At 39.5% G+C, this 17,635-nt stretch overlaps 1 protein-coding gene across 10 annotated transcripts in view; it reads right to left on the minus strand.

Annotated features, from left to right (window-relative positions):
- The window catches only part of CIITA (class II major histocompatibility complex transactivator), a 39,869-nt gene that overhangs the window by 15,585 nt on the left and 6,649 nt on the right, over positions 1-17,635 (minus strand). For 4 of the 10 annotated variants that reach the window (XR_005839988.2, XM_040647911.2, XM_040647910.2 and 1 more), the window contains 7 exons: positions 16,631-16,736; positions 15,579-15,800; positions 5,510-5,650; positions 2,871-2,999; positions 2,328-2,387; positions 862-945; positions 175-234 (listed from right to left, as the gene is read on the minus strand). Coding sequence is in view for 9 of the 10 variants with exons in the window: in XM_040647911.2 (XP_040503845.1) it covers positions 175-234; positions 862-945; positions 2,328-2,387; positions 2,871-2,999; positions 5,510-5,650; positions 15,579-15,747 (643 nt within the window). In the remaining variant the exon portion in view is untranslated. Of the gene's footprint in view, positions 1-174; positions 235-861; positions 946-2,327; positions 2,388-2,870; positions 3,000-5,509; positions 5,651-9,426; positions 10,684-15,578; positions 15,801-16,630; positions 16,737-17,635 lie in introns of those variants that run through there. The other 6 variants (XM_040647912.2, XM_040647914.2, XM_040647913.2 and 3 more) reach the window with 6 other exon arrangements.

Below are 17,635 nucleotides of genomic sequence, written 5' to 3' on the forward strand. Positions count from 1 at the left end.
AGCAGTTTCTACTCTACTGGGAGCACTGAAGCATGAACATGCACCACTGTGCTAATCGTCAAGTCTGTGACAGCAGATCTTTACAAGGCAGAGCTACATCTAACACAGGAGGTCACTGTGGAACACGAGGCAATGTATGGTCAATAATCTTTTCCTATTCAGCCAGTATCTTACCAATTTTCTTGTATTTAGGTTCAGAAGCATCAGAGCAATTCTCTGCAGAGCCTGAAAAGGCTGAAAGAAAGAAAGGTGACAGTAAGTGACAGAAAGAGAATTCAGTTTGTTGACTATAAGTTCCACTGTAGAAACTTATATTAACACTTTAAAGTAAAAGAGGATGGTAACAATTTCAGTTCAGCTACTTCAGAGCTGCATGAGTCCAGTACATTAAACATGAACGTGAATAGTCTCGTATTAGTTTACTGTGATCCTGAAGTTTGAATTCAGCTATAGATTATTATTATTATTATTGCCAGAAATAATGTAGTTTTGCTGTCTTTCTTGCTGTTAGAGAGGGAATAGTTGAACTATTGCTTGCTAGGGTATACATACACTGCAAACAAAGTTAACACTCTCACGTGGATAATTTAAAAAAAATAAAGTTGGGGGGGGGGAAGAAATATAACATGCTTAATGTCATGTTACAGGAAAACAAATTCTGCAAATTGTGAAGAATGTGCTGGGGGGAGTTTTCACTTAATGCCCATACAGGATAGGAAAAGTCAGGGGAAGCACATCTGCTTGCGTTACTGAAGAACTACAGGAGAAATGCACTGAGGCTGCATATAAAACCAAAGTACTCTAATCGAAACTTTGAATCCAAACTCTAGAGCCTTTCAGGCTCTCACTGTTTTTACTTACTTCTTTTGTGACATTTCTGCATCTTTACATCAGTGAATTTCTCAGTGTTTTCAAGAGCCATTTCATCCAAAATAAGGTTCCCTGCTAAAGAAATGAAATATTGCAAATCTCAACCTTTGTTTTCCTAGAAATGTTACAGGAGGAGATAAAAGTGAGAGAATGACACGAGAAGACAGCAGTGATGAAACATGCTCCAAATAAAAGATGAACAACAAAAATCATTCTGCAAAACATACCCAAATCTATGGGATTTAAAAAGCTCACAGAACTCCGACCATAGATTCTGTCACCCTGTGTTAGTTTTCAGAGTGAAGACATTGATGTATTGTGACAAATTTAGTGGCTACTAAAACACTGCTAATTATGAGCAAAGAATTAAACATCATAGCTGGATCACAGCTATATTAGAGAGTTTGTGTGATCTCTGTACCAGTAAAGGTACTTAGTCATTATATATATATGAAAAAGATTAATTCTTTTAGAGGAAGAGTAAAAGGTTCTAAACTGTTTATATATACCTCATGTATATATATTTTGTGTTATAAAATGGTGAATGTATCTGTACAAGATATCTACAGGAAAATACATAAATATTAATATTGGATCTCATTTCCTTTAAGATCAGCACCAATTTTGCCATTATGTTCAACCTCTTCACTCTGAATTCTAAATACACCAGGGAGAGGTAAAAAACATTTTAAAAGACACATGGGCCTCTTGTAGCCAGAATTAATTGTCCAGGATATGGCATGACCTTTAGCAAGCAATTCCAAATTACTTTCCCCAATCACAAAAGAGGATGTGCAGATATTCTGTGAATCTTTCTGAATCTACATATTTATCAGCAGCCACACGTTAATACAGATTCTCTAAAGCAGTAAACTGCTGCATTTGTGCCACAATCAAAATACTGATTTTGATCAAGATGTCAAGCAAATATCTCTGGTCAAGTACTGATATGAAGAAATCATTTACTACATATATTTTATACCATTCCTGTATTGATCTGGGAGAAGTAAAATCTGACATGGTTTCTCAGGCAACTTAATGCACCCTAGACAGAAATAAGGGTGCATGACCTGAATTTATACACATGATAAGTCCTCTTGGTGTGTCAGGCTTAATGAATATAAGCACATCATCTGTGTCAAATGCTGATAAGTCTGATGCTTCTTGTAGGCATATACTGCACTAGACAGTCAAGCAGTACCTACACTATTGCTATGGTGAGGTGATCAGCAGTTTGGCCACAGATAGAACTGCTATCACAGAGAAAATCCTTCAAAAAACAAAATATCCTCAATTCGTCAGGACACAGTTCCCGGGTGAAAGAAAGCTGAAGGTGGAAGAGGATACCTGATGATAGAAACCTTACTGGTGTTCTAATTGTGGGCATGAAGTACAGTGCAAGGTGTTATCCAGAACTCTGTCATGAAGAAAATTAAATTTGTCCACATAAATCTTACCAAATTCATCTTCCACCTGCTTCTCATGCGGATCCTTGAGCACATATTCTGCTAATTCAGCTACAAAGAAGAAAAGAGACAGGAAAACAGTAATGCCACAGTAAGTTTCACAGTAAAAATTGTTTACTATTATTCACAGAATTCTGCAATATAACTGAAATAACAAAGTTAAATTAAGATTTTCTTGTAAATTGTTGCTCAGGAAACAAAGAACACAAGAAAGGAGAAGTGGAGACAGGAAATATTAAGCAGAAGGAGCCATTAATAGAGAGATTTTCCCCTGACAACCACAGACTGCTGTTCATCTGTTTCCCCACAACGCATGTTTTTAGGTACCAAGGTTAGACTTATTGTGCATGAGGACCCTTGAATATATGCCATACTATGGTTAGACTTACTGTGCATGAGGACCCTTGAATATATGCCACTGCTTTAGAGTGAAAATAGAATTTGTAAGAAAGAGCTATGTCAAATGGGTAGAAAAGAATGATCACATTAAGATACCAAGAGCTGGAAAAAAAAATAAAATAAAAGCTTTCACACCTATTCTAGCATAAGCATCTTTGGCATTGGAAGAGAGATACAATTCATCCTCATTTTCATCATTTTCCACTGCACACAGGAAATCCATATTATTGAATTGTTCATAGTTGTAGGTATCAATTTCAGGATCTAGAATGAAAAAGGAGTTAGCATTGGTTTAACAAATACCATAGGTAAGGAAAAATAACAGAAAGCAGGACATGAAGAAAAAGGAGATGTATTATTTCAGTGTAAGGCTTTTGCTTTTTGGTGCATGTTGGCTAACTAGGAACAGAACTGAATTCTCAGTAACTTACAGTTAACTCAGAAATCCATATTCTTTTGTTAAACTCAGAGAATCCACCTCTCCTAGTATATAGAACAGTTCCAGAGCCCATTTCATGGCACTACAGCCTAGAGACATGGCCTGGAATCATCACAGAATCATAGAATTGCTCAGGTTGGAAAAGACCTTAAAGATCATCAAGTCCAATGACAACCTAACCATACTACCCTAGTTCTAACAACCCACTGCTAAATTATGTCCCTGAGCACCACATCCAGATCGTTTTTAAACACATTCAGAGATGGTGACTCAACCATCTCCCCAGGGAACTTGTTCCAGTGCTTAACAACCCTTTCTGTAAAGAAGTTCTTCATGATATCCAACCTAAACCTCCCTGGCACAACTTCATAGAATCACAGAATGGCTTGGGTTGAAAGGGACCTCAAGGATTACCAAGCTCCAACCTCCCTGCCACAGGCAGGGCTGCCAACCTCCATATCTAATAATAAACCAGGCCGCTCAGGGCCCCATCCAATCTGACCTTGAACACCTCCAGGGACTTGAGGCCATTTCCCACTGTCCTATCATCTGTCACATGTGAGGAGAGACTAACCCCAAATAGTCCATATTATTACACTTTTTTACTCTTCAGGATACGGTAACACCATCCAAATTCCCTCCTGGGAATGTTGCTGAGTCCATGCTAACCTCTGATCTGCAGCAATAAATGCCAATCAGACAAGGCCAAAGGCATGTTAGGGACTATGTTAACAACTTAACAGTGGAGATGTCCTACTTCCAATAAATGGTATCTTGATATATATCTTGACCATATCTTGATACTGCTTAACTTATCCATGTCTTCTCAGACAATGGGAAGGCTCAGAAGAATTCAAACCAGCAAAACATCTCTGACGCTGTAAAAGTCAAGTCCTTTATCCCTAATTCATCCTGTGCAAGTGAGGTCATGGCAGTGCAGAACTCCTGCAACAAGCTGCAGAAAGCAACAACGATTTGAAATGGTATCACTCCAATATGGTAACTTCTTATGTCTATCTGGCACAGAGCTCTAGGACTTCAACATAATATGTTCTCCTTTCATTGCCGTTCTCAACACGTAGCTGAGCTCCTTTGTTTAAAACAACCTCAGCTATTGTTTCACAACACAGTCAGCAGCACAGATACACTCTCATACCTTTATGCTAGCAAGCCCAGGCAAAGCAGTGTGCTCTGCAATGTCCACACTAATACACAGGAGCAGAATTTGAGAGCTAGGGCCAACCTTTTAACCTGCTTAGAAACTTGTATGAAGGAAACATCCCCTCAGCACCCTAATCTTTCTGCTTTCTCCTCCATCACAGAATAATGAAATCATTAAGTGTGTGCTCTGAAAACATGTAGAACAGCACCTGCTAATCTAAGTTCGTTGTGTTGGTGCCTTAGGAAATGCTAGTTTGCTTGTAGTTGTCTAGCTTTGTAGAATCATAGAATGGTTTAACTGGAAGAGACCTTTAAAGAACATGACTTAATTTTTAGGTAACCTGTGTAGTGCTGAGTTGGACGTGATCCGTGTGGGTCCTTTCCAATTTGAGATGTTCTATGATCTACTGATCATCCAGTTCCAATCTCCCTGCCATGGATACCTCCCACCAGATCAGGTTGCCCAAAGCCCCATCCAACCTGGCCTTGAATTGTTAAGCCTTGTCCCATCACTACATACCCTTGTAAAGAGTCTCTCCCCATCTTTCTTTTAAGCCTCCTTTAAGTACTGCAAGGCTACAATGAGATCGCCATAGAGCCTTCTCTTTTTCAGGCTAAACAACCCCATCTCTCTCAGCCTGCCTCCATAGGAGAGGTGCTCTAACCTCTAACTGCTCCATGTCTTTCTTGTGCAGGGAGCCCCAGAGCTGAAGCACCACTGCCAATGGGGTCTCACAGGGGTGGAGCAGAGGGGAAAAATCGTCTCCCTCAACCTTCTGGCCACACTTCTTTTGATGTAGCCTGGACTAGGATTGACTTTTTGGGCTGCAAGTGCACATTGCCATCTCATGTTGAGTTTTTAATCAACCAGTTCCCCCAAGTTCTTCATCTCAGAGAGGCTCTCCATCCATTCACTATCCAGTCGGCACTGACGTTTGGGATTGGTCTGGACCAGGTTCAGCACTTTTCACTTGTCTTTAATATGTGGTAATTTCTGGAAGCAGTCACTGTTTTATGTACTTATACAGACAAAATTATCATATCGTAAAACAAAGCACCTGGTGAATTTAGTCCAGCCACCACAATGAACTGCCATTGGATGGCCACTTAATCTTGAAGAGATGGCAATGACTTATATCTAAATTATTCAAGTGATTTTTAGTGCATTACTAACCTGCAAAGAATTCACCTTCATTTCCAGATGACTTAGGATCTGAGAATGCAAATAGATGCATTGGATCAATATCACAGAGCAGCAAATCAAGATAGCCATTTTCAGACACAGATGTTGAATCCATGATTTGTCTCTTGTTGTCTGAAATCAGATCACAAAACAGTTAGCTATGACAGAGACAGCTTTTGTCAAACAAAAGTAAAAGTCTAGCACTGTAGCTTTCTGTTGATCATAAGCCATTGAAAGTACTGGAACTGCTCTCATTGGTCTCGTGGGTGAGTCTCATTGCAATCTGCACCTAGGTCTGTAATTTTAAGTCAGTGTTATAACTTCACTTGAGACTTATGATGCAGATAAGTCTCAAGTGAAGTTATTGCAATGAGTCTCACCCATTTTTCACTCCAGTCAAGAGAGTGGGATACTGCAGTCTGACCATATGGCCACAAATAACCTGGCAAGTACTAAATAAATTGCAACTTCTGTAACTTCATCAGAATATAAGTGGTGCAAGCACAGATCCAGCAGTTACTGAGGGAACAAGGAGACTGCAGTGAAAAGGATGGAAGAAGAACCCCATTTTGTACTGCTATGACAACGTCTGTTCAGGGTCAGCAGCTTCTGGCTGGGATGCTACATCCCAGTTTGTGAGACCTGCAGACAGCACTAGGAGACATCCTCTCAGCACAGGAAAGAACAGTAAAAGATTGCAAAGCTATTTTATATAGCTCTTCCCCAAACTTTATGGTTTACTGTGTATGATCACACTGAGAATTCATTTCTGGTAACAGGGCACTTGCTGGCACTGTAAAATTTATCACAGTAATTTTTAAATCCATTTTCTTCCCAGATTTAGCAATATATGCCTGCACTAGACAAAAAAGCATTTATAATATAGATACATTAAGAACTTGTGCGAGAACCTGCTCATGAGCTAAGAATAGCTAAGCATTAAAAAGTGCCATACAAAATCCAGACAACTCTCTCTGTACTCATGTGCTCCCTGCTGCACTCCCACATTTCTGTATGGACTAGGAACTGCTTTGTTTTTACATTTCTTTAGATGAAGTTTATCTGTCCTCCACCTCATTTTAAACCCCTTCTGCATGCTTCCAGTTAGTGCAGCAAGCACCAGCATAAACTCAAACATTCCAGATAGTGGAATAACTGTACATGTTGGTCATTCATCATCTTTATCAAACTATTTCCACAACAAATATTAGCTTCTCAGTGCTTACAGATCTCTGATATGAATGCTATCTGTGTTGATGATCTAAGTCATTCAATCCACCGTAATACTCAGATATCAACATGAAATGGACAACCAGCAAATTTTCCAGTCTGCATCCTGTTAAAATAGCTGGTCACACACTGCAACCATGGAAAGTTTCAGACTGGCATCAAGAATCATATTTTGAGGTGAAGGCTGCAAGCAGAACCAGTCACACTACCACAAACTACCTTCTGATGAACTAATCCTCATTTCCCTCCCAGCCTTGAGTGAAGTTGTCTTTTTAGACAGGTTGGAAATGGACCTCTCTGCATTCTTCTGCAGAAGACACCCGAATCTAGAGCCAAATCTTAGGAGAGCAGGTGGACACAGCAACACCCCACATGTAGGAGTGACCTACACTCAGGTACTTCTCCTTTTTCATACTGTGTGGCCTCATTACATTACCAACATTATGAAAAGTTGTGGTTATTGCCTGCCCTACTATAAATGGAAAGCAGAAGTTGACAAACCTTCATGAGAACCAAGAAGGAGGTTATAAACATATTACATTAATTTCTCAAATTGTTGCTGCATGCTCTTTGTTGAATTAAAGTAAAATCTAAACACAGTTGGGCCTTGCAGAATATTGATTTTCCACACTGTGAATAATGCTGTTGAAACATTAATCTCAAAATTATATTGGATCAGAGTTAGGGACAGAGAAGTGATGAGCAGAAGTGCTGCTGTTCCATGGCCCTGGACAATGTGCTCTGGGCGGCCCTGCCTGAGCAGCCTTACAAGGTCAAGGTGTCAGGAAGGAGCTGAGAAGAAGCCTTGTCAGTGCCAAGTCCAGCTAGAGAGCTGAAAATTAAGAAGTAAGAGCAGCTACCACCCAGGAGTACAGGAGTAAGAGAAATGTAGCCTTCTACCTTGGGAAGAATGAAGACTCTCAAAAATGAAAAACTTGCACACTCCTTTGCCTCAGTTTACCCTCTGTTTTTTCTTCGTTGCATTGGGCTGACACAAATCCACACAAATCTGCCTTTCTATTATCTACACTGGATTGCAAATGCTGTCGTTTCTTTTGTTGAACCAAAAAAACCTTAATAGCTGCTGTGCTGCAGCATTAAAGTGATGGTGGGACCGTGGAAAGTGCTCTGTCCAAAGCTTCAGGGAAAAAGAAGTGAGTTCTGGAAAGAGGAAGGTTGCTACGTGAAGGGTGTGCCAGAGGGGAGCAGGATTACACCTCCGGATAGCGAGTGCTTGGCTGTGTGTTTTAACTGAAGCACAGAAAATGAAACCTGACATTACTAAGAGTGTTTACAGCAGCAATTGCTTTTCCAGGACTTCCCCTCTTTTTCACACAGCATCCCACTGAATCCAGCAGCCCTCTGTCTGAGATCATAGGTGAATGTGTTCTATACTGCTCAGTCACTTTCTTGGTTGTTTCATACACGACTTTACCATAGTTTATTGATAATACAGTCCCCTGGGGGTCCTGCACAGTGCTGCCAAAGTGGGCATTTAGCATGCTTTCACATCACAGGACGAAAAAGTTTCACCCAAACCCATGTGTTAGGGCTTTGAATGCTGGAGCCTGCTCTCTGAGGAAGATGACAGTGGACCGAAGCCCCATGGGATATCAGCCCTGACATTTGCTTTGGGGCTCTGCACAAAGCGAAAGTTCTAAGTGAGGAAGACAGGTTGTGCTTCCCGGTGTATTTCCAGGCCTTTCAGAGGGTGCTATCCTTTGCTGTTCAGGTGCTTGTTAAGACTGATCTTTTTCTTTAAATATTGAAATAACACCTCCTTCCTCTAGCAGCCTGTTAACTCCAGTTCTATCCCTATATTCCCTGTGCTCCCTTCGCATTAATTCTACGATGACTCAGTGCATACATCCGCTGCAGCAACTCAGGATGCATCCATTTTAGTGCTGTATTCTACAAACACAGCACAGCAATTTGATTCTCTTGTAAGACTCTGGATGGCTTTTGTTCAGCACTCTTTTACAGTGCTAGCACAACAATAAGAATTACAAATGCTAGTAAAGTAGTAAAAGAAATAGTGAGCATCGCTATATCAGGACAAAGAATACAACTTATGAAGCAGTAGGTGTTCCCCTAAATCACATACAAATCTTAAGAGTTAGATGGCACATTTTAGTTTTCTATGGATAAAGGAATAGTTGTGACTTATCATTTGACACCAGGCAGTGAAGTCTGATACCAGCTAAAACCACGTGGTAGGTGAGAGGAAGGAGAAGATTTACACAAGGGCAATAACGTGAAGTTTACTTCCAATATGAGAAAGATGCTTCTGAGGAGATCTGTCAGGGGGTTTTCTTTCCCAAACTCTTTTGACTGACAAGTAATAAAGCAATCTTCCCACAAGTACGGAGGATAAGAAAATTTAGAAAGAAAAAAAAGTCATTTCAGGCACAGAAGAACCCTGCCCTACAATTTCATTTTCATATCAGTTTAGGGAGCCGAGGATAGTAGTGCCCAGCTTATATTTAGCATTGGAAGTTTGGGGTTCTATTTCAAACCTATGAGAAGCTTATGTCTGAAAGCCTGTTTATCTTTTCCTGCTGTATTATGTGATTTAACAGAAGATAATACTTTTACCTACAGAAGGCATCCTACGTATGCAATAGTCTAAAATGAAAGAACTGAGATGATGCTGGAAAAAAATCTGCTCTATGTCCTACCTTACTCTCCTTTGTCTTCTTCAGATGAGTTTAGAGAAGTCTGAAAAAGTACAGATGTCAGCCAGAAGGATTTTCTGCCTTTCTGTGAACTTCATTGTATAGTGACAAACAACAGATTAGAAAAACAAACCCCCAAACCTCACCAGCCTTGCCTGGTAGATAGCTAAGTGTGGGCAGGCTGCTGGTGTGCTGTCCTGCAGGTGTCAGAGTTGAGAAAATCCGTGAGAGCAGAATTTGACTCCTGAACCCAGCAGTGCCTCTGCTGTCACAGCTGTGCACATCCCTCCCATCTCAGCAGGGAGGTGAAGTGGCAGACCCCTTGCCCATTTTTTAGCAGACAAACTATATTCAGAGACCTTCTCCATCAAAACCTCTGCACTCCTAAACCAGCACGTTTTCTTGCCAGAAGAGTCAAAAGAACGGAAACAAGCTGGTTTATTCCAATACTCCGCAGTTTCACTTTCCATATAAACAGTATCTGTATAAAGAACGAGCATGTTCCCCTCAAAACCAGAAACTACACGTTTTCAAGCAGTTAACATGACTAAAAATTCTCCAAAGTTTCACCCCCTCTAATTCAGACTTCATCCTAAGAATACTTCAAGTAATACAAGTCCAGATATTGATACACAAGTCAGTTACAGCTCTTCACGGCAGGTAAAATAAGATGAATTTACCATGACAAAAGCAGAGCAGTTGAGAATTGAGGAAAAACTGACCTTAGGAAAGCAGGTGGTTCCTGTTCCTTCAATCTGGATTCAGCACCAGAAGAGCAGGAGAACTGCTCTTGCTGCTCAGGGTTCATAGAAATAAGGAGGAAATGAGCCAGGCAAGTCACAGCTGAAATATTAGAGGCTTAGGGGAATTCCAAAGAGGAAAACGAAGAGGAAGCTTCCCTCCAGCAGCCCTGTACAATAAGCACCGGTATCCGTAGCTTGCTGCAGCTAAGAGCATGCGCTTGCTGCTTGGTAGGAACGGAATGGTTTATCCACTTGGAAACCGAAACTGGTTGAAAGTTGGCGTAACAAGGTTTGGTGTTCCCAGAATTCTCAATTTTTTTTCCATTTCAAATCTATCCTAAAGTCACACTGTTAAACAGTCCCTTGGAAAGAATAAAGCAGGCAGCATGCAAGCACTCTTACCTTGGAGCTCCATTTGTTCAAACAGAAGTGAAAGTATCCTTCACATGGTTATGAACTGCCAAAACAAAGCTAATTTGGTGCCTTCTGCAAGTGGCTTTTGCCCCTGGTTCAAACTGACAAGTATGGTGCTCTATGCAACATAAAACTTGTCTGGCTTTCACATGACATTCAGAGTTTGCTGGTAACAACATTTGGCAGACAGTGTTTATTCATCTAATGAATCTCAGACTGAGTCACACCTTGCTGGTGCCTATCTGGCATAAGACAAAGATGAAAGCTAACTTACCTAATGAGTGTTCCTATCACAATGCCTATAGTTGCTTCCATGTGGCAATGCAACCCTGTTTTCCTATTTTTCAATTTATCTTTTTTATTATGCAAAGACTACACAAGTTGGAAATTGCTTAAAAAAGAGAACTTATCCTCAAATGAGCAAATGCTTCTTGTAAGTGATAGCTTATAACAAAGTTCCAGAGTTTGAAGGGGGAAGGAAAGCAGTGAGATTTGATCAAGTCAGTGGTATCCAGGACTTGCAAGTTTTTGGTCAGCTGCTTGCTAACAGTTGGCTTCCTCACAAGGCAGCAGCAGGTCCTATAAGCAAAGCAGCTGCTGATCTGTGTAAGCCTTTTTCCTTTAACTCCACTTCCACCAGGTTCCATGGGAACACGTTAACCTAGAAGAGACAATGCTGTTTCCTTCCTGGGACCAGCTGATTGTAATACAGTCATTGCAAGGAAAACCCCTACAGTCAAGAGGATTACTGTTAATCTTGTAACAGGTAGCACAACCCCACAAGCTCCTTTTTCAGTCCTGTAGGCAAACTTCATCAGTTCCTGTGGCTGTAATCCCCTGGTGTAATCAATGCTCTTCAAGAATGAAAGTTTGGAGAACAAAGGAGTTCAGTTGTTTACTGTAATTCCAATTCATATAGATATAGTAAAAAAAGTTGCCCACTTTGTGCACAACAGCCATACCTGCTTAGAAACAGCAGGAAAGAACTGCTGGAGCAAATCAGAGTACTGGTTCATCTAATGGACTAATCTCTAATGATGGTCTCAGACACAGACTATAAAGAAGACAGGAGTCTGTGAGACAGCTGAGAAGTGCCTAAACTGCTTAGATGAGCACCTGCTTCTGTGCTTCAGTTTTTGCTGACTCAAAATGAAGATAAGCTGCCCTACAGCAAAAGGAACAAGCAGAATGTACCAATGGGTACTGGAGGCACTGCAAAATTGATGTAAATGAGGTACTTTGCAAGTGGAGGAAATCTGAGGCTTTATCAAACAGATATTATAAATTATATATCCTTATAATAATAATAAATAATAAATAATAATATATAATACATTATATATCCTTATTCAAGACCTTCTGGTATCAGTCTGTTCCTGACATGTGCTGTCTTTGCCAAATGAAAGTCATTGAACATAGATCTGAAAACGAACAGGTTGGAATAAGAAACTTAGAAAAAAAAATTGCTTCAAAAGAAGTTTAGCCTAACAGTTTGAGTCATTTCCTGGTAAACGTATAAATCTTTGAAGCTACTTCCTTAAGCTCTGCTCCTAATTACAAAATCTAGAGAATAGTGACAATGGTTGAATATGTGATGGATGAAGACTCGTGCTTATTCTGATATACTTTGGTCTCTCTCTGTAATGTCTCAAATTAATCCAAGTTTTGTGACAGAGATACAGAGCCTGTACGGATGACGGGATCATGATCTTTGAATGGAGATTTTAGGCATGAGAATTACAAAAACAAGAAGCAGTGGATGTGTTTACAAACATTTCAGGGATTTAATTAAAAGCAGACTATATATGGTCCCAGTTTATGTAATCCTAGGCTACTTGCTGTGATATTCTACATTTAAATATGACTTCTTGGTATTAATTTGAATGTAAGAACAGCGCTAAGATCTTCCAGTTCAGTATTTTCCCACTAATGAACTATCTTATTTTTTTCATTAGCATTTCTTCTTGTATTCTCAGAAATGCCCTGAAAAGTGATGCCCAATACTGTATTATAGGAGAGGAAAAACTTCACACACAGCCCTATGCTTCAGCCCAACATTCTCCCATCAGTTTTACAGGACTATCTGCATATTCTACTAATTATTCTTTTGTTATCCTTTTAGAATTGTTTTCTAAAAGTCATTCTGAATAATATAACTAAGCTGAAGTTCTGTTTTACATAGGATGGACCATGTTAGGATTGTCCCAACACTACTTCTGTTCTCCATTATATACAACATTAATCTTCTGATGGGTAAGACTTAAAAGTTAAGTGAGTTTACTACCTCAAAATTATAAGGACTTCACATTTTTCTCTCTCCTTCTGCCCACTAAGAACCTCACAATTCTTGAATCCAGCTTCTTAAGTCATTAAGTACTTCCTCTCCTTAAATATGCAGCAGTCTGTTATAGATATTGTAATTTTTGTGCTAATAGGCAGTTGGAAGTTGCAATAGAGAATGTTCTTCCCACACATGCTTGAAAAAGATGAGTGATATCCTCACCATGAGTTGTCAGAATGGGCCATGAACAAATGCTGCTCAGACTACCAATGGTTGAGATGTCAGTAGACAAAAACTGACCTTACTGTGGTCCTTGATCTACTTTGCATTTCTTGTTCTGCAAAGATATCAAAGATTAAGTTTTATTATGGACTGACCATGTAAATGACTATTGGAGAGCTACCCTGAATGGGCGGATCTGCTTTTAGCTGCTCTTGGGTTACATTCTGCTCTCTTCTCTTCCATGCCTGCTCTCCAATGATGCACTTTGCACTATGTCACAATGCAATAAACAAAAGTAAATCTTTAACAATACAAAAAGAAAAAGCTGATTTACCAGATAAGTATTTGGTTCCTTGTTGGCTCATTATCTGTCATGCTTTGAGGTTTATTGCCACAGAGGTTTAAACAATAGTGGGGAACCAAAGTGTTCAAACACAGATCCTACTTTTCCATAAATGTCAGCAATATCTTCGTAGGTAGGTCCTCTTGGTCTTTTTCATGGAGCAAGACCTGGTGATAACTCCTTGGATATCACATCTTCCTTCAGCATAAGGTTAAGCAATGCATGGTCATCAGAAACCGCAGCACCCAAAATAATCTGTCTTACTCTAGGCACTATCTCCTTAAAAATATTTATACCTGCATCTGAAGATGCTTAAAGGAGGTTTGAACAAAATATGAACTTCAACTAAAATAAAAGACTCACTCAGTCAGCATCAAAAAGATGAAGTGAGAAAAAAAGTTGAGAGACTTTGGCCTGCAATAGCAGAGGTGTTTCCTCATTTGAGTTAGCCTTTAAATAACACTTCCAAGAATAAATGACTTCTTCACGAAATGACAAAACAACACAATTCTTCCAAGTATTAATAAAAGACAAGTTTCCAAGTCAGCAACATGGTCACTTGAAAAAACATAATATCAAAAACGTTTGTCTCATTAAAGAGGACTACTATGGCAGTATCTTTGTCTCCCAGTAGAGGTAGAGTGTGGACACCCCAGTGCCCCCACCAAGGTCACTGCTAAATCAGAACAGTACCAAAAGCTTCAACACAAAACACATCCTTGCAAGAGGGACTGATTTAAAACTTGGAGGTTCCAATACAGAATTCGAGATTAGGTTGTGAATAAATTCTTTCAGGAAAGCCAAACAAGACAGAACCAGGGTAGAAAGCCTAGGCTCTTTTCAGTGGCACTCAGTGCCAGGACAAGAGGCACTGGGCAAAACCTGGAGCACCCTCTCCATTCAGGTATTAATGGACATTGACAAGATCCCCCAGAGCCTTATCCAGTCTGAACAGCCCTGGCTCTCTCAGCTCCAATCCCTTCATCATCTTTATGGCCCTATGTTGGGATTCTTTCCAGTATGTCCTGTCTCTTCCATATTGGGGGTTCAGCACTGGACACAGCACTCCAGGTGCTGCCTCACCAGTGCCAAGCAGAGGGGAAGGATCACTTCCCTCCACCTGCTGGCAATAGTTTGCTTAATGCAGCCCAGAATAACTGCTTCTTAAAGCTGATTCATTTTCCTTAACTTTATTTAGAAGTTTTTATTTACTGATCTATATGACCTGTTGCAGCAGCTTATGTTTAGGTGTTGTTTATATTTGAGAATACAAGTAAAAGGAGTTATAAAGATGGCAGTGGGTAAATAAACAAGTACCTATTACTGACAATTCTCTTTATGCTTTAGATTTTTTCTACTATGTTTTTAAGTATGTTATTGTCATAGCAAAATGTACAGCTTTAAAATATATACCAGAGCAAAATTTCTAGGGCTGTTTGAACGCTTATAGGTAGAATCTTCAACATCCAGTCTACTGTGTGACTGCTAAGCAATAACGTAGGCCAACTATGGGATAAGGATTCAAATACCCAAATATTTTTCTTGTTATTTGCTTGACGGTTTCACTTCCTTGGGCACTGTCATCATTTCTTTTCATCAGACACATATGATATTGGATCAATATCATATCCACCTAGCTAGAAACAGTGCACTGAGATGAACTTGCTAAATGATTATGAAAGTTATAAGTACATAACTGCCAATTCTGATTAAGATCTAAAATATCTTTGTAGAAGAAAAATGATCTTGTGGTTTTTCTGGATGTTAATGTAACATCCTCAGTAACATGAAATAGATGGAAAACATAGGAAAAATAAGCAAATATTATCTAGCAATACAGTTTTTTCTTGTAGTGCAGGTGGGTAACAAGTTCAAACTGTAACTATATAATCTGCAATTTATTTTCCTCATGGGAAAGCAAACCCCTTAGATTTTTCAGGCACATTCATGTTTCAGTCAAAAAATGTATAAAGAATGCCTTTTAAATGTATTAACTATTAAAGCTGCTGCCTACATTGACTCAAAACAGAAGAGAGAACATTTGTTGAAGTATGAGTAGGAATACGGTCCTACAAACTCAGAGTAGCACAGAAAAAAAAACTTCTATCAACACAGAACTGCACTGAATCAGATGTCTACACTTGTACATTACCATCTTGTGGAGCAGAAGAGCATATGCTGAAGGTCTGCCCTCCAGAAAACTGGGAACTGCTTACTCTCACAGCAAACATCAGTGAGAGTTCTGCAGCTTGGGGAAGAGAGGCAGACCCAATCTCAGCTTCTTGGATATGGAGGTTTACAGAGAGTTTTTTTGGCATCATCAGTCATATTCAAGGCCTCTCTAGGAAGCAGTTCTGATTAAGAAGTCTTCTTCCTGATGGGGGATTCAAGCAACATAGGAACCCATGTATTAAAAGAAGAAAGTGAATATAAACTGTAATTCTCTGCCTGTCTCTTCAAATCTTAAATCACCTTAACTTTTGCAAAAGTTAGATAAAGAATGCCTCTATGGCAGATTCCTTCTTATGGGCAAAGAAAGAACTCATGTCCATGGGATAGTTCCCTCCAGATGCAGACAAGCAAATATAATAAAATAGCTTGTGATACATCATTGAGATTGCCACTTAAGCATGAGGAAAGCAGGTATTTTATGTTTCACACCTGAAGCAGTTTCTCCCTGAAAACATACCCAGGGAAAGTACAGCAAAAAGAAGTGATTACTGGCTTTTTAAATCAAATACAATATTGTTTTTGTTTTGTTTTGTTTTGTTTTGTTTTTTCTTTTTATGCTGGATTTGAGACAGACCAAAATTGGGATTGCCTTTGCACAGGTATTAGAGTACAGGGATTATAACTGATCCATGTTTTACTCTTTCTGCACATTTTCAGGATTCCTGTTTTCTAAAAATATCTTCAAGATCATCATCTGGTGGGAAGCATGCTTTCTACAGAGCTGTTCCCACCTTTTGCTGGGTTGTAGGAAAAGATACCAAGCAAATAATGTGCTAGAAGTACTCTTTGCCTTTGACTTTAAAATTGTTATCTTGTAGCTATAAGCAAAATGAGGGGAAGGGGACTACAGTGGCATCAAGCTTTGAAAACTTGACTCAACTTGTAGTGCTGCTATTTTGCTATTTTGTCAAAATATATGATTTCTATTTCTGCTGCTGTTACTGCACTTGTAAAATCAAAACATTTTCTTACCATCTTGACACAGGTAAAATCTGTTGAGATTCATGACACATCGCAATGCCAGGTACCAAAGGCCAAAAGCTGGCCTACACTGGTACATTCCAGCTGCTTCACACCCCTAGGAAAAATAGTGAAATTAATTGACAAGATTTTACTATGGCTATTTGGATTTCAAAATTAGTGTAGATGGATATTTACTTAGAAGTGATGCTTCCTCTCAAAAAAGAAATCAAAAGTGTAAGTTCTCCTTTCTAACTAACTTTCCTCTTTCAAACATATCATAACACAAACAATGCATATGAAAAAGGAGAACTAAGCCAGACTGTACATTTTTGCTATTCACTGCTTCTCATGTTGCCACTGTTCAGAACTTTCTAGATTTCTTTTCCTTTGGACTTTCAGAGAAGGCTACCATTGTGATCCTTAAAGAGAGATACCCTGACACATCACTTACCTACTTTAGTGTATGTGTTATTTAAATAGAATTCTTAGGCAGGGAAGCTGTGTTGATGAGTAAACACATTCATCTGTGATGCAAAGTACTGACATGCTGATGCCACTGTACTATATAGCTTGAATCAGTACAGTCAGAAAGAAAGGAAAATTGCTAAACGGACCTTTCAGGCTATGAAAAATTGCTCAATCAGCAGTCTGTCAGTGCTATTCAGACTGGATAAAAGGAATCCCAAACAAAAATTCAGGTACTGAATCCAATTTATGGCCAGAGAGGCCAGAGTCACTAACTGACTGACTGGAAAACCAGAGACAGCAGCTCAGACTACATTAAAGGAATTTTCAAGTATCCACTGAAATCAGTCAGGACTTTGCAGCAACATCCATCAGCATTTGAGAATGCTCCCTCAGTGCATATCCAGTTGCTGGCATCTCCCCTAACTTTGCTACATTTTGCAGTGCTGGACTGTGGAAACTTACTTTGTGTATTAGAATGGAGACTTTGGTCACCAATGCATTTTTCATCATGCACACGCACACAGAATTTCCTAAGAAATTCTTCCA

Source organism: Gallus gallus, chromosome 14 (assembly GCF_016699485.2).
Source record: "Gallus gallus isolate bGalGal1 chromosome 14, bGalGal1.mat.broiler.GRCg7b, whole genome shotgun sequence".
Lineage (NCBI taxonomy): Eukaryota > Metazoa > Chordata > Aves > Galliformes > Phasianidae > Gallus > Gallus gallus.